Source organism: Bos javanicus, chromosome 8 (genome assembly GCF_032452875.1).
Source record: "Bos javanicus breed banteng chromosome 8, ARS-OSU_banteng_1.0, whole genome shotgun sequence".
Lineage (NCBI taxonomy): Eukaryota > Metazoa > Chordata > Mammalia > Artiodactyla > Bovidae > Bos > Bos javanicus.
In genome coordinates, this window is record NC_083875.1 from 82,779,422 (window position 1) to 82,801,167 (window position 21,746).

Genomic DNA, 21,746 nt, shown 5'->3' on the forward strand with positions numbered 1-21,746 from the left:
TCAAACCTAACAAATCTTCCCATCCTGCTAGTAATCTCTCCTAACCCATCCATCACCCCAACTTCTGTTCTTTCAAATTCTGCTACCCAACTGACTCACCTTTCCAAGTTTGAATATAACCAAGACTGACATGGTAACAAGGACTAGAATTCAAAAGAGAACAGTACGCAACACAGTATGTCTAACATCTGAAAGAATCTGCACTGCCTCAACTATACTTTGTTCTGACAACTGCTCTGAAGATAAGTAACACACTTGTCCCCATTCGACAGATGAGCAAGGTGAGGCACCCTGGTTTGCCCGCAGCCACACAGTTATCCAGTGGGATAAAAAGCCCCAAAGCCCTGCTCAACAACTCTCTCTGAAGCTCCCAAGGTGTAAGGCAGTGAGAGTACCTGACTGATGTCAATGGGCTTATCACGGCTGCCGGTTTGTACCAGGAGTTTGTAGGCAAGGACCCCATCATCCGATCCATTTTTGTAATTGTTTGGCATGATTTTCCCGGTTTCCCAGTCACTGTCAAATGCATCCTGAAGTCCTAGAAAAGGCAAATGTGTGTAATATATTATAACTCTTAACCAGATTGATCCTGGTCCTAATGGGGTGGACTGAGGACAGAGGAGTGTTCGCCATAAACTCCAAGCATTCTGTATTCTGCTTATTCTTGACTTCACGTGATACTCGTGTTTTGTGAATGAACTTCAGGATGCTGATAATCACTGCTTCAAAAGGCAGAAGGGAGGGAATATTCATTTCTAGGAAACAAATACACATGTTTTGACCCCAAACTCCTCCCTCTTCTCCCCCAGGTCATAAGAAAGCAAGAGAAAGCTGGGTGAGGAAGACACACTAGGCTCAAACACTGTTTTGTTATACATTAGGGACTAAGCCATGGGTTCTTCAATACAACCAGAAATTCCACTCAGAGCAGGAAAAACACATTCAAACCCCCAACTTCAAACAGCAACTGAGTTGCTTCTCCAGCCCAGGGTGAGTGAACATGATTCTGTCAATTTGTTCCATCTGTTCGACTTGTGGAGCTAACACAAGCTGTGGGATCGGCTGCCAGGTTGTGTAAAGATCACAGCCAACACCTATTCACTCTCGACTGTTCTCTTCCTCTTTGCCACCCTTCCTTGAAGAGGGGGTGTGAAGGAGGGGGAGGATGGATCTTGTGTGCGCGTGTGTGCAGGGAAATACCTCACAGGGTAAATTTGGATCAGATTGAGAACAGGAAGCCACAGGCCAATACAAGGGGGCTCTGTGAGAACAGATGACAAACCGCAAGGCCGGGGAGGGGGAAGGAAAGAGCTTTGTGGGCTTGGGGGATGGGCGAGCCCACCAGCCCACCACACACAGCTGCGCTTGGCCTCTGTAATCAAAACCATCATTACAGACCTGACGGTTTGGCTACAGCTGTAAAGAGATAAGCGTGTTGGAAGAGAAAACAGGGCCCTGGTGACCCGGCCTTAGGCGCTGAGCAACTGCTGGCTCACACACAGTCTCCTCTGACACCCTCACCCCTTTCGTTGCCCTGCACCCCCAAATCACCTCCCACGTAGAACGCCAGAGTCCCAGCCCCTAAGAAGCCACATCTTTTGAACAAGCTGCACACGCACAGGTTAGCCGTGATCAGTAGGAACGGAGGGAGCGTCTTCAGTCACCTCAAAGTCACCTGCCCCCCACTCCCCCCAACACACAGAACTGGTTCTGTTTTTCGTGCTCAAAATGGGGGCTGAAGTTGAGCGAAGAGGAAAGCACAGACCCTCTCTCGTGCTCTCTGTCCCTCTCTGTCTGATCTTCTCTAAACCTTTGCTGTGGGCATTGTTTTCACAGGAACAATTTGGGGATGAGGCCCGCGGGCTCCATGGTGAAAGAAGGCCCTGTTTGGGGAGTGTGGAGCGGCTGCAACGCTGGGTGGGGAGACCACCAGGAACGGCTGTGCTTCCCTTGCACACAGACTGTTTTTCATAGCGAGGCATGCACACAACCCTCAGTATTGAACAGATGTTATTTTATTACCTAAAGCCTTTTTTTTTTTTTGGTTTTTGAAAAAAAACAAACAGGAGAGAAAAAAACCACCTCTACCCCACAACCCCCCAGAAAAGAGGCCTGTTCTGGTTTCCTCACCGTAATAGAATTTTCATCACTTTGTGGCTTCCATGGCACTTTAACCCTTTCCTCTTGACCTGCTAATCCTGAGGAACAGCTCAGGCTTATAGTGAGTGTGGGGCTGTCTAAGCATTTTACACTGACTACCTCTCATTTAATTCTTAAAACCTCATGAGTTTCTAAGCCTGCTAGTATTCTTTTACAGATGAGAAAACTGAGGCTTAGAATGGTGAACTGACGTAAGGAAAGTCACACAGCAGCTAAGTGCTGGAGTTAACCTTTGAAGAGGCAGCCTCTTCCAGAGTTGGCTTGAACCACAGATGCTCTGAACTGCCCTGAATGCACTGCAGTGCCCAGGAAGCATTTGTCGGAGCCTCAAGGATAAGACAGCAGAGCTAACATGGGCATCAATGATACAAAGTGGCAATCAGGGGTCCCAAAAATCTGAGTGCAGTTGTTGGATATTTATACTCTGAAGACACCCTCGAGTGAGACAAAGAAAGAAGGATTTGATTTGGGGAGGTCACCCCCCACTGGCTATTTATTTTAGTTCAACTCATCATTGACGCTGCTGGCCCCTACTCGCCATTCACTCTACTGGGGCTTCAGGATGAATGAGAAATAATCACTGACTTCATAGAAAAGCTAAGTTCTTTCATAATTAGTATATTATTTTCTGACTAATTATCAAAAAACTCAAGTAATAAGTTTTGGCCTAAGTGCACACAAATTACAGAATCTTGACACAAAACAAGGAACAGGAATTTGCTTCTTCCCTTGGCTAACGCTTCATATTCCGACACATGCCCTGCAGCAAAGAACTGTGATGTTTCACTTATTTTACAGCAAAACATGAAATTTTGGCCAACTTTTTCATTGAAAATATTTTATACCAGAAATTATTTTCTAGTGTGAAGTTTTGAGTTAATTATCCCTATTGCCAATTTTTCTTTGATATAAGAGCTTAAAAAGAAAATGTTAATCTAAATTTTATTTGTGTAATGAAGTGTGAAATATAAACAAACACCATTTGTGCAATACGGTTTTATCACTAAGGCCACCTCATTTGCATATATGTTTAAAGGTGACATTTGAGATACTTTCTGTATTTCGATTATATATTTTTATGAGTAAACCCCTCCTCCCTTAAAAAGACCACTGGAATGTTGCTAAAGACCTATGGGATTGACATGGTTTTCTAATGGGGGTCCCATCACTTATAACTACCCAAAATGTTCTTAAGGAAAGCGGATTCAAGGACAACTACTTCCTTGGAAGAAATAAATGTTCAAAGACCAAATCAACCACACAAAAGGCCTGAAAAGCATCTAGGCAGCTGGTGGTCCCAGTATCTGGCCTTCTGTGTACAGTGCTCTGCTGGACCTTGGCAGAGTCAGAAGCAGAGATCTGGTCTGGCTGGGACCCAGATCAGGGGCCATGAATGGATCTTATTTGGTCTAGATGGGTGTTGTTCACTTAGCAATGAAAACAGGATTCAAGCACACCTTTTAAAAAGATTCTCAAGTCCAAATGTTTTAGGTCTTTAAAGGGATGAAAGCATGAGGATAATTTATAATACGCTATAAAAAGGTTAGCTTTCTGCACTGCCTGGAGACAATGCCCTGCTGCCTCCTTCCCAAGCTCCGCCTAACATGCCATACTGAGCATCCAAAGGAATGGCCAAAGACACTGGAATCAATTCCACAATAACCCTTCTTCGCTCAGATACTGGCAGTGCTCTGCAGACCTCTTTGTTATTTGTGGCAAGTTATTTGCATGTCTTTGGCCAAAGGGGGAAAAATGAAAAGCAGGGAATCTCTCAACTTTCTGGGTCCTCTTTTGATTCACTATCTGGGGAAAAAAAAAAAACAGCCTCCCATACTACTGTAAAAAATAAGACCTGTAACAAATTTAAGTTAATCTCATAAGCATGTTAAAAAATATTGTTAATGTCATGTAGTCCTTTTTGCCTTCCTGAGAAAGAGCTCAAATGTGATAATACACACAAGAACAAAATTCTGGGAACATGAGTCAAAGCTAGAATCTGTATTGAACAATTTTCAATCGAATTTACATTGTTTACCATTTCATGCAAAATCACAGGGAAACTGGCTGCTTAATCTTTACATACAAGTGTACTGACTTAAGACCATAAAAGGCATTTAAATCTGTATTTAAACAAGCCTAATTAAGTGGGAAATTAAGACAATCATTTGGATAACTTAAGCCAAAAAATGATGGGGCCATAATTATTTTGGTATTTCGGTAAGAATATTTTTGCTTGAATTGTGTGTGTAATTATCTTGATTCTCCACTCCACTTTGCATGTGTCAACACATAATAAATGAACAGATGTTCTTAGAATTACTGAATACATTCATATTCAGTCAACAATTAGGAGCAAATTTAGGCCCTCTTTCTCTCCAGTTTACTACTAGTTCCTAGAAATGTTTCTAAGGACAAGGTAAGAAGTGAAGAAAGACATTTTAAAGCAGAATTGATTATTTATGATATACTATCAGATGCCATTGAGCGTTTAAGTTTATTTCATATGCCAAGTCAAGAGATGGTCAAAATATGGAATTTTAAATTATATTCTCCAATGATGCAAACTACTGGTGTAGTAAGCTATGATCTGGCAGCGAGTCAGCCTAGAAATTCCATCAACATTTGAATTTCACTTGGTCACCAAACTAACCACTATTCAAAAAAAAAAAAAAAGAGTACTAGAAGCATCCAGCTCCATATTTTATAACCTACTTTCCCATTTCCTACTGTGTACTCATAAATTCTTACAGAAGTTTCTCAATTGGCTATTTGAATTGTTTGCATTGTTTTACAGGTAAAAACCAGATTTGGGAGCTGCCCCAGAGTCTATATAAGAATTTTAAGCAATCCTTAGAACTCAATGAAACATGTCAGTGTTACATTATGATCTAACACTTGAGTAAAGAGAACAAAGAGAACCTGTGGAAATCGAACACACCAAAGACCAAACGGTGAATGTTCACAAAGGATGAGTGCCCTCCAGCAGCATCTTACCTTGGAGCCAGTCTCTGAAGTAGTGCAGCCACATTTTGGGAAGCTGTTTATTTTCTTCCAGCATGACATACTTCACATTACTGAAACTCTTATGAAGGTCATAAAGTAAGTGCTGGATATTCGGGTAATCTGCTTTCTGAGTGACTATATACATGTTGTAGAAAGAAAAGTATTTGAACTGTGCAGCAATAAAGTCATATTCTCTAGTTTCCCGAGGCACAATGTCTGTAAGATCCAGCCCATCACGCACTCGGGTGGTCCCATAAAGGCTGACCCCCAGCAGGCCCAGGAAAAGGAAGATCACCACGACCTGCAACAGAATAAGGGGCCCGAGATCAGACCCAGAGGAACATAACCGAGCCTCTCCTGACAAAGATGAGCTGTTTGGTTTATACCTCATTCTTACCATAATACTGCCTGGAAATAGCATGTAGGGGTCGTTTTTCCAGAGCAATAAAAACAGAAAATCATGGTAAATGCATTTTAAAACAAGCTCACAAAGTATAAAATGTTAAAAATGCAAGGAGTTGATGCAAATTTGAAAGAAACATTTGCCACATATAGATTCATGCCTGTAGAAGATGAGCTCATTAAAATGGCCTCCAGCTCTAAATGGGCTGACTCCTTAGGAGGCCTGAAATGTATCACATCTGAAGAAGCAATCTAATGAATTTCAAAGGCGCCTGCTTTGTTATTTTTTGAAGAATAGAGTCTTCTGTTTTGGTAATTACCTTGGCTTTTGGTTTTAAGAGGAAAGGAGCATAGTGCTTCTCAGCGAAAGATGAAAGTGTCCACCTGGTGCAGGGGGGTTCCAGGCAGTGGAGGCTGGAGTCCGAGAACTGGGAGAGCAGGTCCCTTGTGGAGCTGGTGCTCTCAGGGCTCTGGCAGCTGAGTGTGTCCTGAGCCATGGTGACGGGCTGCACGGAGATCTCGGAGCGTGGCTCGGCAGTGGTGTAGTACACGTGCGTGTGGGGGTCGTACTCTGTGCGAAGCTGTACCGTGGACTGCATGGTGATCTGGGTTTCATGGGCGAAGCCGTGGCTGCTGTAGGGGGGTGGGGGGCTGTAGCGGGTGTTATCGTGAGTCTCTGTGTAGGCCTGGGGTTCAACCTGAATCACTCTGCTGACACAGGGGCTGAAAGAGGGGGAATTATATTGCAGTGGGATACTGAAACAAGGAAACAATGCCTTCATTTTTGCCAATGACTGATTCTATCCACTTTACATAGTTCTGATTTAGGAACAAAATGTTATCACTGAACTCCACAAACATCATCTGGTTTATCTATCTGGACAGAGACATAAGTAAGTCAAAGGGGGCCAAATGGATGCTTGATCCTGAATCTGGCTGACAAAAATCAAGTTACATGCTGATGAACCTTTTTAATGCAGAATTCCTTTAAAAAAAGACTCAAAAACCAAACCACCCAAAGGGTGATACTTTTTCCAGATAGTGGTTTTAAACCATTGTTCTGCCCATAGGGATACAACCCACTCCCAATGATCAGCAACACTGGTGTGTGATAAACAATGACCACTGTATCACAACCTCGGGGCTGTTGAGGATGCTCGAGGGAGGGGAGAGACCCCGTGACTCTGACATCCTCCTGAGGAAGCACCCTCTGTCTATCATCTCCCCTGTGTCCAGCACACTGTTAACTACACCGTGACTCAGACATCCTCCCGAGGAAGCACCCTCTGTCTATCATCTCCCGTGTCCAGCACACTGTTAACTACACTGTGACTCTGACGTCCCCCTGAGGAAGCATTCTGTCTGTCATCTCCCGTGTCCAGCACACTGTTAACTACACCGTGACTCTGACGTCGCCCTGAGGAAGCATCCTCTGTATATCATCTCCCCTGTGTCCAGCACACTGTTAACTACACCGTGACTCTGACGTCCCCCTGAGGAAGCACCCTCTGTCTATCATCTCCCCTGTGTCCAGCACACTGTTAACTACACCGTGACTCTGACGTCCCCCTGAGGAAGCACCCTCTGTCTATCATCTCCCCTGTGTCCAGCACACTGTTAACTACACCGTGACTCTGACGTCCCCCTGAGGAAGCACCCTCTGTCTGTCATCTCCCGTGTCCAGCACACTGTTAACTACACCATGACTCTGACGTCCCCCTGAGGAAGCATCCTCTGTATATCATCTCCCCTGTGTCCAGCACACTGTTAACTACACCGTGACTCTGACGTCCCCCTGAGGAAGCAGCCTCTGTCTATCACCTCCCCTGTGTCCAGCACACTGTTAACTACACCGTGACTCTGACGTCCCCCTGAGGAAGCACCCTCTGTCTATCATCTCCCCTGTGTCCAGCACACTGTTAACTACACTCCCTTCCAAGTGCACAGACTAAAAAGTTCTCTAAACATTACCACTATGTTCCCAACAAATAAAGGCGACAGAAGACAGAAAATGTACCTTGTGAAACAGCAGAAAATATCCAATCTCCTGTCCTCACGTCGATACAAATCCATGCTGAGAATTGCAGGAAAAATCAGCAGAACCATAGCAAAATTGAACACCACTACTACAGCCGCCTGGGAGAAAAAAAAAAATGTGGAGGTCACTAACACATCTCCTCCCAGTCAGAGGACTGCTTTGAAAAAATAAAGATGCTTTAAACAACATCCTTCTTTTACTTTGTTACTGAGGTATTTAAACCCAAAATAGATGCTGGAATTTCTTATCACTTTGACAGACCATTTGACTGTAATAGGAGGGACTCATCATTTTGATCCTTTCCATCTCTAATAATTCCATGAGTTCATGGGGTACAAACACAGGAACTAAACTAAACTAACATCTTCTAGCAACCTAACCAAACCAAACTGACAAAGGCAGAACAAAGAAAATACTTGTTATTTTACTTTAAGACAAAAAGAAACATTTTCCTCCTAGAATGTTCCTAAGAGTTCACGCAGCCCTGGTTTTACACTTAGAAATTTTATATATAAAGTGGATCGAGTATATCAAAATGTCACCTTTAAAACATGAAATAAAATTTCAAACACATCCCCTGAGGTTTTTAATAGGCACATTCCAAATAGCCTCTAGAGTAGCCTGGGGGTATGTGTGAGCACAGTAACATAAAAGGTCAAGGAGAGTTAAGCAGAAATTCCTGTGTGTGACTCTAGCACGCAGAATAAATAAGTACAGATTCAAAAGTCACTCCATAACCTAGAATAAACATGGGGCTCGATTCTGTAGTGCTTTGGCAAGTCTCCTGCTGACCTAGTAAAAATTATACAATTGGGCTGTTAATAGGGGAAAGTCAACAGAGGACAGTTGAAAGTCTCTCCCATTCACAAAGGCATGGAAAGAAGGAGCACGATGAAAAAATGTGAGTGGAATGCTAAGCAACCAAGAAATCATCAGAAATTTGCTTGAAAAATAAAACCTCTTAAGAGGTTTTTCAAAGAACTGCTTAGTTGTAAAACCATCTCAAACTGGGTAAATGTCTCAGGGTGAGAAAAGAAAACTTGATTATAAGTGGTATGAAACACTATCAGAAAACTTCGCAAATGTCTTTGGATAGTAATTTTTGAATTTATGCTTGAGGTGAAATGCAAGCCCAAGTTTTGGAGAGATGCTTTTCAATGATTAATACTCTGTCCAGTCTAGCAACCCACTCCAGTGTTCTTGCCTGGAGAATCCCAGGGATGGCGGAGCCTGGTGGGCTGCCGTCTATGGGGTCACACAGAGTCGGACACAACTGAAGTGACTTAGTAGCAGCAGTCTATAAAACCAAAAAATAACCAAGAGTCTCCTAAAAATGACCCAATCCCTCTCTTTTTAATCTGCCTTGAAAACTCTTCAACTCAAAATATATGAAACATGTTAACCGGCCACTGTGATAAGGTATTTTAAAGATCTGTCCAATAATATGTTACAAGCAACTCACTATTTTGACTAGAGGGTTAATCTAACAGGCAAATAATTTAAAAAGTCAGGGCTCCATATTAGATATGGAAGACACAAAGATAAATAAGACAAAAGTCCCGTTCTCAAGGAAAGACACAGCTAGAAACAAATTACAGTTTAGGCTGATAAATGTAGTAATAAAAGCAGGCCAGAGTTCCAGAGTGGCTCAGAGGAGGGGGAACAAGAAGTTGGGGGTACACATGGGGGTGGGGAGGGTGGTCAAGAAAGGTTTCTTGGGAGATGGAGAATACAAAAAAGGGTTTTGGGAAAACCAGGGAGGAAGGATGTGTGGAGGAAATTCAGTAGGTGGTGTCTGAGTTTAGGAGCTATGAAGCACTGCTAAGTTTAAAATTCTGTTAAGAGTTAGAGAAAGGGGCAGGAGTGATGGGAGGTCAGGTAGCTAAGTTACATAGCATCCATCTGATTCCTGCTGCAACCAGGAGGCGACATTAGCCCTGCTGTCATCCCTGTTACCTAATAAAGACCAGTGGTGCAGAGGAAGGCCACCTACCTGAGGTTCCCAGTAAATCGGACTCAGACTCAGGCTTGATGTGTCTGTGTCAGGGGACAGACAATGGTGACCGGTGGGCGAGGGGGTGGCGGGGGGGTAGCACAGGTAGGATTCCTGACCAATCAGAACTGAGGGGAGAATGGGCCTGATTCTCAAGGGTTTTCCAGGAAACCTCAGCCTTGGGGGTTGGATCCTTTCAGCTTCTCTTTTTATTACAGTCATGCTTAGATCAGGAGTATAATACAATAAGAAACTCTGGGCATCTCATTTTGAATAGAAGTTCCTCGGGATGGGAGCAGAGACTGTGAAAAAACTTCATATACACGAACATGTATACAGGTGGCCTAGATGTTGTGGCCAGAACAGCACTGATGCTTTCTGCAGTAGATGGGGGATGTATCTGATACCAGCCCTCATCCATCCAAGAAATTTGATGGGCATCTTGCTTGGTCTCTTTGTGGTGGAAATGGAGCAATGAAAGAAGAAACCCAAGGCAGTCTCCCATCTCAACTTATTGTCCAACAGCTTATTAAATATACAAGTAGGGTATTTTCTGATAAGAAAGTTGTAGAACTCCAATATCCTCTAAAGAGCACCGAAATGGTAAAAACAAACAGCAAGAATTTCTCAGTAAGAGGAGTGTCACCACTAGAGCAAAGAGCAGTTTAAGAAATTTTAGGTAAATCCGAAAAGCTGATTTTATACCAGCTTTTCAGGGGATGATTTTATACCATCAATCAATTCTCATTGCTGTGCCTAAAGGAAATGTCCCATTCCCCTGCAAAGCATCTATGGGTGGCCCCACTGAGACACTTGCAGAGCAGAGAGGAACTGGCCTGCCTAGAGGGGCCCTCATCTAAACCCTCTTACCATCTGGAACAATAAGGCATCCCGTTTCGGGAGTTTTCATTGAAGAACAAATACCATTCAGTTACCAGCAAAACCCTGGTGCACGGCATTGGTTCTCAAAGAATTATAGACAGTGCCACTGCTTTCTGGTATAGAGGTGGCATTTGGACAGATGGTAAAGACTGAAAAAGAGGTTTCTTTGGGGAAAAAAATCTATTTATTTTGACAAGGTTACACAATTGAAAAAACTTGACAGGGAAAAATTCTAAATGTCGGTTTATTACTGGACAAAACTGTTTTGTATATGTCCCTTTAGACATATGCTTAACCTATAGCATCCTGAATATACAAATACAAATGAATAACCAAAGTTTCAACTTAACATGGTTACTAAAGGAAAGATAAATTATATAATGGTCAATTTCAAATGTCAATACATTTTAAAGGGAACCAAGCATAAAATGTCTGATGGCTACTGCAAAAATCATGGCATGCTTTTTTTCCTTACATTTTCCATCTTTTTTTTTTTTTTTTTTACAGAGAATGAACCAGTATCACAGGAGGCCATTTTTTAATAAATGAAGATTCCTAGAAGCTGCAGATGCAGTTTTCTAGATACTCCAGTACCCTGGAATAGAAGTGCAAAACCAACAGCATTCAATTCATCTCAGTAAGGTGCTTACCTTAGGAGAACTTAGCGAACTGGATTTTCTAAAAGACGTAAGGAAAACTCATGTAGCTTTTCAGACCACCACACCATAGGATATCATTAAAGGAGAGTATGCCTTGATGAATCATCAGTTTGTACTGAGAGAGAACAGGAGAAAATGAGAGAGAGGGACAAGAAGAAAAGAAGGAGTGTGAGGCAGCCAGAACAGCGAGGGAAAAGGCAGGCAGAGAAGGACAGAGGCAAGAGGGAGGGCCCACTGTTAAAAGACTCTAGAGCAGTTTCTCAGGGCCAGGATCTGCTGTATACAAGAGCAGGCTATCAACGGGTGGTGCACACATGTACGCCTGTGCAAAAGGCGTCCTACAACTTCAGCTGTACCAAAAAATACTAATAATTAGTGGGCATCTGTTATTTACCTTTCGTATTACTGAGCAGTTAGATGTATTTTCATTTTCCTTGAATTCTGGTCCCACTTTCAGATTTAACTTTGTTCATTTATTCACTCACTACTTCTATATTTTTTATATATTTATAATAAAAACTTAACCTTTTTCAGTATTTCTCTTTTGGGGGTTCTGGTGGTCAGAGTGATGGGTACAAAATTTTACACCAAATGTTAAACAAGTGTAGTGTCCACAGCTAGCAAGATCACTAGTTGCTTAGGCTTATATAGGTGATTAGTGAAAAAAGATTCACATTGGAAGGTTAAAAAAGAGCTGAGTGTGTTAATAAAAATATAAATATAAACCTAATCTATGATTTGTCAATTTCTTCTCCTGGTCACAATCCTTAGAACCTTTTGGTCATTAAAAGGAGCAAAGCAGCATGAATAAAGCTGGATGGATGTTAACAAAAGTTTAAAAAGTGGCAATAAAATGTTTCCTTTAAAAACCTGGCCATCTCATGAGTTACTACTGCATTGTAAGACACAGAGAGAAAGGAAAGTCACTGTTTCTTTAATCTTTCTTGGACAACAGTTGAAGCTTTGAAATTTGAATTTAATTCACAAAACCTCAATAATATCCTTGAGGAAGACCATGTCACAAACTGGTCAAGTAGCCTTCTTTATCTGCTGTGTTGACCAATTTCAGGATGTCCCATGAGTTTCAAGCAGCTGAAGAGCAATGCCCATACTATAGCTGCATCCCCAGTTGAGGGAACTCTTCATTCTTACAACTCAGCTGGCTCCTTGGCACAATATCTCAGAGGCCTCTAGGTGTGAAAGGGCCTGGTTTGGAAGGAGCAGAACAAAGAAGGACAAACTTGCATAAGAAAGGGAGAGGAATTCTGAGTTTTTGGGGGCAGCTTAAGAATGGCGTAGGGAACCAAAAGGAAAGAGAAGAGGGACCAGGAGAGACTGTGGGGTTATCCAAGGAAGGAAAGGTAGCAAACAAGGGACCAAGGAACTCCCCCAGGCAGAGACTGGCCAGTATCTCCTCACCTGCTGAAGTATCTCATGATCAGTCTTAGGTTCTTGCCTAGCCTGGGCTATACTGCAACCTCATCCCATGTCAGTGAGTCTGCTTTGTGCAGTGGCTTTGTGTTGGGGGTTGCTTTAGGGAAATCAGGGCTTTCCTGGTGGCTCAGAAGGTAAAGAATCTGCCCACAATGGAGGAGGAGACCCGGGTTCAATCCCTGGGTCAGGAAGATCTCCTGGAGGAAAGCATGGCTACTCACTCCAGTTTTCTTGCTTGGAGAATCCCATGGACAGAGGAGCTGGCGGGCTACAGTCCACAGGGTCACAAAGAGTAAAACACGTCTTAGTGACTAATACTTTCTCCACTTTCATTCAGGGAAATCAAGAGAGGGTGGCCAGCAGGGGAGGGCAGTTGAGCACAGAATTTAGAAGCAGGGGTGATTAAGAACTGGCCGCACCAGGGACCAATCCAAGGGCTCCTGTTCATCTGGAGCAGGGGTTTCTAGGCATCCCACAGAGTGGCCTGGTACCATTTTGTTTAACTCTAAAGAAAAGGGCGAGTCCCTAAGGCAGTAGGTTATGAGGATGTCCAGGCCTCAGGGCTTTGGAGCTACAGGGCTTGAAAGGAAAAGAAAGAACCCTAGAACTTTGTCTCACAGGGAGTGCCAGCATCACTGTTTAAAGAAGCATCCACCCCAGAAGAGAGAGCCCCAAACACTGGCCTGCTTCTTTACTTCATGGTGGTAGAACCGTAAGCACATCAGTGGAGAAAAGGAGACATGGGAGGCTCACTGTGAGCAGTGCTCACAGACCCGGTCCCTGGAGACGCACCTGCAGGGAGAACGCCCGCAGAGCGGGAATTGGGATCAACGCGGCCATGAAGAAGGCTGTGACGTTGCTGATGGAGGTGAGGGCCACGCTGGCTCCCGTGCGCTTGAGGCACTCCCCGGTCCTGTCCTGAGAAAGAGAAACCACAATGCTGGGAGCTGCAAGGTGGGGCCTCAGACCACATGTTGTCTGAACAATTAACAATTCAAAATAAGTGGCAAAACAAGAGAACTAGTATTTTACAATGCTTATGTGAGGGGACATTTCTGCCTTTCTCTCTAACACCAACACTGAAAACCTATCTATAGGCACATGTTGTTCATGGTCATTTCTACCCAAAGCACAACGCTGCAAGATAATGATTTAAGTAAATTTTTAATATGATTAAAAAGGGGCAAGGAGAAATGAGAATAAGGTGACCAAAAAACTCAAAAAGACAAATGTGCATACTGGAACAAGTGTCCTAAGATTCTTATAACTTACTTATTTACAGGCAGTAATGTATCTTCTGACTTGGGACTAAAATAGTTACTGGGCCAGACTGAGAAAAGGGAAAGGACAAACACTCAAGGAACACAGAGGGATTTCTGCTTTCCTCAACGCTTTCTTCTTTTGTTTTTGTATTACCTCAAAAGGAATTCTTTTATTCTGTCCCGTTTCACTAAATGCATGCGCCAGAAGAAAGACATCATCCACACCAACGCCAAGAGCGAGAAACGGCAAAACCTGCAGTGGAAACACAGCACAGTGACATTAGACAAATGAGGGCCAACTCTGGGAATCCTAAAGCTATTTAAAACATTGCCACCAGCACCCCTAATAGTTGCCCAATGGACAGCTTTCATGAACTCATGTGAAAAATCTACTTTTATCTGATAGTTAAATCCCCATATGTAGAAGTTGTAGCTCACAGTAGATCTTGTACATTCCTAAGTTCCATGTATAATAATTTTTTTAAGTTAATAAATGAAACAGAATCTAACTCATTTAAAGCAGTGGTTCTCAGAGCGTGAGCCCTAGACCAGCACTGATAGGAGCTGGCTAGCTGCCCCCACCCTAGATGGGCTGCATTAGAAACTCTGGCGATGGGGCCCAGCGATTAGGTTGCACAAGCCCTCCAGGTGATGCTAATGCACATTCAAGATTAAGACCCACTGCTCGAATGCATGATATAAATTCTACTAATAAATGAGGCATCTCTGACTAATCAACAAGCCCATTCGGACCTGCCCACTGTCAAGTGGTCCATTGAGAGACAGCACTCTCTGAGGAATGGGGCATCCAAGCGAAAAAGGACTGGAAGACCCTTGAGGTGACACGGACACACAGGAGGCCGACTAGGCCAAGCCTGGAGAGGGGCGTTTGTCAACAACAGCGGATGGATGGCTCCTTTGGTACCTGAGTTGTTGCAGCGTTAAAGGAAATCCCGATCAGCGAGCACAGGCCCAATCCTGCAGCCACTGACAGCGCAACCAACAGGACGCCAGCCAGCCCCACGGCACCCTGGGACCTGGAGCAGTCCCAGCGCAGCATGGTTAAACAGGCATAGGCAAGCTGCGAGCAGAACAGTTGGGGCAGGGGCGGGGGAGGTGAGGGAATGACGGGGGATCGGAGGGTGGGGAGAGGGAGGGGGAGACACAAAACAAAAGCCAAACATTAGAATGTGTAGAGATTCTAATGTTTTCCCCCACCCATCACCCCAAATCAAAAGGTAGAACTTATTACATCCCAACAACAACGAAAATTTACATTACAGACATCACACGAAATGGTACAAGTCAAAGATGGGCAACCGCAAATGGTACTAAATGCTTTACATGACCACTTTTTAAACCGTTATGAAGCTGAGCTCTCACTGTCTTGGATGCACGTGTGTGTTAAGAGCAGTTAAAAAGCAGGGGCAGTCATGAAGAGGTAGAAACTGAAAAACAAAACCAACCCCCTCCTCCCCTGAAGAAGTGAACTGACTGTTTTGTTACCATCAGTAAATAGCCGCTGGCCACTCGGATGACGCTGACATCAGAGAAGGACTTGAGGATGTCATCCAGGGTCGTCGTGGTAAAGGAAAGCACCTTCTGAGTGGAGTTCTGAGCAACACTCTGATGAACCACCTGTGGTCACAATGCAAGGACAAATTCCCAGATGGGATTTAAGCTGCAATGAGCTTCAAGAGCACGGACTTCAAGTGACATGTCCCCTTTGCCTAACCCCCACTACTTTTGGATGCCTTAAAAAGAGTTCTACACGATTGGTATTTGGACTTGGATTAATATGAAATGACCTGGGCCCAAGACACTGAAGGCTATTGCTAATCAAGTGAGAACGTGGAGCTGCAGTAAGCTCTGTAATTGAAGTTCACTCTGAGAGCTCTATTTACTCTGCATCTGAGACCGCTATTCTCCTCTCCATAACTCCACAACTGATCTGCAGGTCCATCAGTTCCCCACTAATCCAAAACAACTCATTCTTATGGGCACTCCTCCCGCCCCCTTTCATTTGCTGGCCACTTTTAAAAGGTCACATGCAGCTCAGTGGAGGTCACTGCTTGGGAAACAAAGGCCAGCTCCTGTCACATGACCTAACCAAGGGGACTGCAGCTGTGAACAGATTCTATGCCTTGCTAATGTTTTCCAGATACCTTTTCTTGCTAACCAAGTGTTTTTTTAAACTCTGTTATGCTTCAGCTCTGGGGTTCACAACTGGTTCCTCACAATGTTTCAGGGCATTGCAGTTAGAATTAGCATCACCCAGTTAGGAAGATTTTCAGTAGAGAAAAGGAAAAAGGTCTCATCCCACCAGATTCCCAGAATTACAATCTACTATGAAAATAAATGCGAGTGTAAACAATGTTTTAAAAACATGAAAAGGAAGTACTCAGTAACTAAAGGGTCTATACTAAGATTCAAAGGGCATCAGAACACCAGCCATTTACCTCCACGTACGTCCTTTGCCAAGCCTCCAGGATGGCTGCTGCCTTGTCCTCGTTCCAGTTGATGTGTGAGACATACTCATAACCCTTGAAGTGTTCATACATTTGCTTGGGAGTCATTAACTGAAACATGGTCTGCAGAGCATGGGCACTGTGACGGGGTGGAAAAGCCACAACATGAGCATCCCCAGGGAGCAGCTCTCACTGTGCAAAATCCCCACCCAGCACCCTTGACTCACCACAGCCATCCTGTCCTACGTGAGCACATGTTTCCATTAAAATGGAACCTGGATGGTTATTTTATTTAATAGATTGATGTACCATATTAAAGGTGTAACCTTACAAACCTTTTACAGATATACCCCCAAATTAAATTAATAGGCAATTTCCTTTCTCAGTTTCTATCCAACGCAACAGGAAGGGTAGGGGAGTAGATAGCTTGACCAGATATGCTGGGCTCAGCATTGCATGCTTGCTTGTGCAGAAACCCCAGACGAAGGCTCTCTCGAGGGAGAAATCTCAGACGGAGTGCCTGACACTTGACGGAGCAGAGTCCACAAGTGCACAGAGGATAATTCTCATCTAGCCGTCAGTTGTTGGTCTTTCCTTTTAACAGTCTGTGACAGAGTTCAGCTCGTATCACTTAACTCCACATGGTACGACCAATCCCTCTTGCCTACTTTATATTCTCCCCAATTTTCTACGTAGTAGGTAGATCTTCTAAAACTCTACAATCACTCACTATGGTCTTGATGAAAATCAGAAACCTGTTTTTGAAAAGTTCCCCAGAAGGTGATTTTTGAGCTGGTCTGGTCACTAATATTTTCTAATATTCGAATACACCAGACAGCTAGCTAGGATAACAGTTAAGAATTAATACAAACACACTTGCAGATGTCAGAAGAGAAGTGGTTTCTGAGGAGAGGACAGAGAATAGGCGGCTTGGTGGTGGATTACCTGACAAGCTTCCCAGTGCTGTTCTTGACTGTGCCACCCACAATCAGTTCCTCCTGCCAGTGCATATACTTTCTGGATAATCCATGACACCCACCATTCAAAACAAGGGCCATATCAAGAGGCTAAAATAAAAAGACAGCCACATAATTACAGGAATTAGTAGGCAGGTCACATGCCTTGTTAAAATCCAGTGCATTAAGGGCTTGTTTGTTTCAGTGAGAACATTAATAACAAGGCTAATGAGAGGTGTATGGCAAATCTTACAGCAAAATTTAGCTCTTTAAACAAACCTAGTTCCACAGACCAAAACAGTTGAGAGCAAAATCTTAAAAACAAGAGAACTAAAAATGGGGGCAAATATCAAGTTTTTCTCCCTTCCTCTCCTGAGGAGAATGCAATGGCTGTACTTACTTTGGTTGCATTTTTGTTGGGGGCTGTGGCGGGACAGTCTGGATCAGCTGGATTGAGGCAGGGCCGGTCCATGTAACCATGACCAACTTCAGCCTTATTCAGCATTTCCTCCCAGCTGTCCACTTGATAGTTTATTTTCTTTAACTCTTCTAGGAATTCCAAAGGGTCAAAGTTTGTCCACTGCAAAGGAGGCTTACCTCTGTGAAAGAAATTAGGAGGTGAGACAATGAAAAAGAGGCATCTAAGCCCTGAGTAAAATAACCAGACTGAATCCAGATTACATCTGGATTGTATGATGCTTTGGGGGGGATACAACTATAATTCTGGGACCCTGGAACAAAAATGAAATGCTCCTTTTCAGTATGCTGCTATGCTGTGCTTAGTTACTCAGTCGTGTCCAACTCTTTGTGATCCTATGGACTGCAGCCCCCCAGGCTCCTTTGTCTATGGAGATTCTCCAGGCAAGAATACTGGAGTGGGTTGCCATGCCCTCCTCCAGGGGATCTTCCCAACCCAGGGATGGAACCCAGGTATCTCGAATTGCAGGTGGATTCTTTATGGGCGGAGCCACCAGGGAAGCCCAAGAACACTGGAGTGGGTGGCCTATCCCCTTTCCAGGTGAATTTCCCAACTCAGGAATTGAACCGGGGTCTCTTGCATTGCAGGTGGATGCTTTACCAGCTAAGCTACCAGGGAATCCTCCTTTCCAGTATGCCTATATGCAAACTATATCAGGAAAATAATTCATGAATGGACATGGCATGCAGAAAGCTTATAAATTAACAAAAACATTAAAGAATCTTTACTTGCTTATACAGGATATTTAATACCTAAAAACAAAATTAGCCAAATGGGTGCTCTGAAGCAGAAGACTAAGACCCAACATTAAGCGGGGAGGGAATGTGGGGAGGAAATCACAAAGTCAAATTAGCACTTGCCAGCCTAATAAATGCTTTGTAAATGTCATCAATAAAAATATTTGATCTCCGTTACCTTTAATAATCCCATACTTATGAGTGTTCTCTGACAGCCCAGCAGTCAACCCCACAAGACCCCTGCTGCCTCTGCCATCACCGCCATGAAGGACACTTCCCTCCACACTCACTTTTGAATTTGTGCTGTTGACAGACCAGAAAGGCTTTTGGCTGCCTGTTATGTGGTTCAAACCACACTGTAGCTGCTCAACCAGGCTGAAGTCATTATTCAGAATCTCCCAACCAGAAAACATAAAACCCCTTATTTCCCATCTAAAACTGTACACTGAAGGTCAGGGTATGGCCACTGCAAATTGCTTTTGCAGATATGTGCAAGCTAGAAGAGAAACAATAACCCAAGCACTAACTCTTGCATAATTAACTGAAAATGTCTACATTAATTAACAATTATTCCTTAAATGATGTGGTATACATAATATTCAACTGCTAAACTGTGAAGCCTCCCTTACCATGGCCTTCAAAGATAGTAGGTTTCTCTCTTAAATGTCATTAATGTGATCCAAAGAAAGGTTAGCATTTCACTTAACAGGAAGATCTTAACCTTTAACACGAACCCACTAATAAATTCTCTCCTTAAAAAATAAGCTAAACCTATGTAAATGCTAGGTCTGCAAAACTGCAAACATTTTAAAGAGTTAAAAATCACACATACTCTGAAATAATTTGCATTTTATTTGCATATAAATAGGCTGGTAAAAGTGAATGAAATTTAATGATGCCTACAGAACTTTTTTTGAAAAGAGGAAAAACATTCTGCCCTCTCCCCCAGCTATTCACTCAAAACATGCACATGGAATTTCAATGTTTTTATTTTTTGTTCAAAACTAAAATAGAATAAGCAATGATAAAGTAACATGAGAAAGATTATAGGGTTTAGAAATCACAGAGATCAGAAAATAAGATCACACACTTACAGTAGGTATGCCGTCCCAGACTGTAACTTCGCCCCTTCCCAGAAGCAGTCCAAAGGTGTAATAATTAAACAAGGGTAAAGATACTCTATTATCTGTCAAAATTGAAAAGAACAGGCCATGCATTATGCTAACGTATACTACTGGGCTATTTGAGAATTTTTTGCAAACAAAAAGAAAGTATATACCTGATCCATGTAACCTGTTTCTGTGATAAGTTCTCCAGATTTATAACACAAATGTTCCAATTTCCACTGCCTATAAAATAAAAAGCAGAGACAAATACTTCTTGTAATAAAGGAAATCTGTGCAAAATCAGAACTACAGAATGTACAGAAAGAACTCCAATTTTGATCACTTTTCAGTATCTGTCAAAATGAGCAGAGCTTTCCCAAACAGATTCAACAAGCTTACTTTAATGAATAGATAATACACAACTGTAATTAACATGTGGGGTGTTTATGTAAATGAATGCTACCAAAGTACTTGAAAAGTCTTGTTTTCTTAAGTGTTCTCCCAATAATCTTGTTTACACCATTAACCTGCTTTTCCACATACATTAAACAACTTTAGGGCAGATAATTCAGAGCTGAATTATCAGAAAATCAAAATAGGTGGGGACTAAATTAGTGAAGTTCATCAGTTGGATGAGCAAGCTCCGGAAGTAGATGATGGACAGAGAAGCCTGTCATGCTGCAGTCCATGGTGTCGTAGAGAGTTGGACACAACTGAGCAACTGAACTGAAAATGTATTAACATATACTGAGGTGGAGAAAATACTACTTTTTTATTGGTAGGTAATGTCCTTATTAACAGTGTTCAAAATTAATGTTTCTCCTCTTAACCACAAATGTAAACAATATTTCCAGGTAGACTGCTTTCCCACTTTACATTCTTCTATTCTTGTCCTATAGAAATTATATTAAATATACTGATCAACAATTACCTCTATTAACTATCATCTGTCTATTATTATAGAGTTTTGTTATCCCTAAAAGAGTGCTAAATAAACCCAGACCTTCTTCCCAAGTGTATTAGGGAAATAAGTCCAATTCGAAAAAAGAGAAAACTAGGAAAGGGTAAGGATGAGAATTCCAAGTAAAGAAAAACATATATAAAACTCTGTCTAGACTGCTCTATTCCTTTGGGCTCCTTTTTCTGTCTTGTACCAGTTACCCAAAAGGACATTCTGGACTTTGCCCTCTTCCTTATGGAAACTTCCCATATGTCCCAGTGCCACATATCTCAGTGCCTCGCTGAAATGTCACCTTTCTATTAAGCTTTCTTTGATCAGTCCCATTGAAAGTGACCCCTTTCTCTTGAAACCCAGAACAGTGCTCTCCTTGTTGACACGAGCACCTGTAGGAGAAACTGCCTGTGTTTGCTTTGTACCTGCTTCTCTGTATTGTCTTTCCTCTGCCTAACTATAGGCTGTCAGCTCCTGAGAGCTGGGCCCAACTCACCCACCACTCATCCATCTGTACATATACTTACATTTTAATTCCATACAGCACAACACATACTATCTAGCACTAGGAGGTTCTCAACATCACTTATCAACTAACTCTTACTTACACTTGCTTGAGAAGGGCATAGCTATGCTTCAAAAAATCCACTGGGCTTAGAGTCAGAAGGGTTTGAAACCTGGCACTACTATTTGACAACTATTTGAACTAGGACAGATGCTTTAATTAATCAAATCTAGTTTTTTCACCTAAAAAAAAAAAATGAAATGGGTTGACCGAGGTGTTCTTTAAAGTTCAGGTCAATGCATAAAAGTTCTCTGGTTCCAGTGTTGTGTAAGATGGTAATTTCATCGTACAGATGCTCCCACCTTCTCCTTAAGTGCGTAAGGGACAAGCCCTCTTAAGGCAGGGTCCCGTTTTGTTAGGAATGCACTGGGCATGCTTACAGCAGCCCTGGGACACCCATTTCCAGGTTCTTTATGGGCCTCCACTTGCAAATTCTGCAAAACTGCACTGGGGGCTTGCTTCCCTGACAGCACTCCTTACAGACTGAGAGGGCTGTGCTGAGAAGAGTGAAGATGGGCTCTCAGGCCAAGTCTGCCTGACAACAGCACTAAAACCCCTCCTTCCCTTTTCCAGAGCCCTTCCAGATGTCCACGCACCTGATCTTCTTCTGGTAACCTCCTGAGAAGAAGAACGCACCCACGATCACAAACT

The 21,746-nt window shown here is 42.9% G+C and overlaps 1 protein-coding gene across 5 annotated transcripts in view; it reads right to left on the bottom strand.

The window, feature by feature from the left end:
• Positions 1-21,746, bottom strand: part of PTCH1 (patched 1) — a 70,184-nt gene that overhangs the window by 18,445 nt on the left and 29,993 nt on the right. For 4 of the 5 annotated variants that reach the window (XM_061426134.1, XM_061426132.1, XM_061426136.1 and 1 more), the window contains 13 exons: positions 19,752-19,821; positions 19,567-19,658; positions 17,658-17,856; positions 17,247-17,368; positions 16,293-16,440; positions 15,340-15,471; positions 14,759-14,914; positions 13,988-14,086; positions 13,364-13,489; positions 7,583-7,701; positions 5,886-6,288; positions 5,155-5,464; positions 396-538 (listed from right to left, as the gene is read on the bottom strand). In XM_061426134.1, coding sequence (XP_061282118.1) covers positions 396-538; positions 5,155-5,464; positions 5,886-6,288; positions 7,583-7,701; positions 13,364-13,489; positions 13,988-14,086; positions 14,759-14,914; positions 15,340-15,471; positions 16,293-16,440; positions 17,247-17,368; positions 17,658-17,856; positions 19,567-19,658; positions 19,752-19,821 — 2,119 coding nt within the window. The remainder of the gene's footprint in view (positions 1-395; positions 539-5,154; positions 5,465-5,885; positions 6,289-7,582; positions 7,702-13,363; positions 13,490-13,987; positions 14,087-14,758; positions 14,915-15,339; positions 15,472-16,292; positions 16,441-17,246; positions 17,369-17,657; positions 17,857-19,566; positions 19,659-19,751; positions 19,822-21,746) is intronic. The other variant, XM_061426133.1, reaches the window with a different exon arrangement.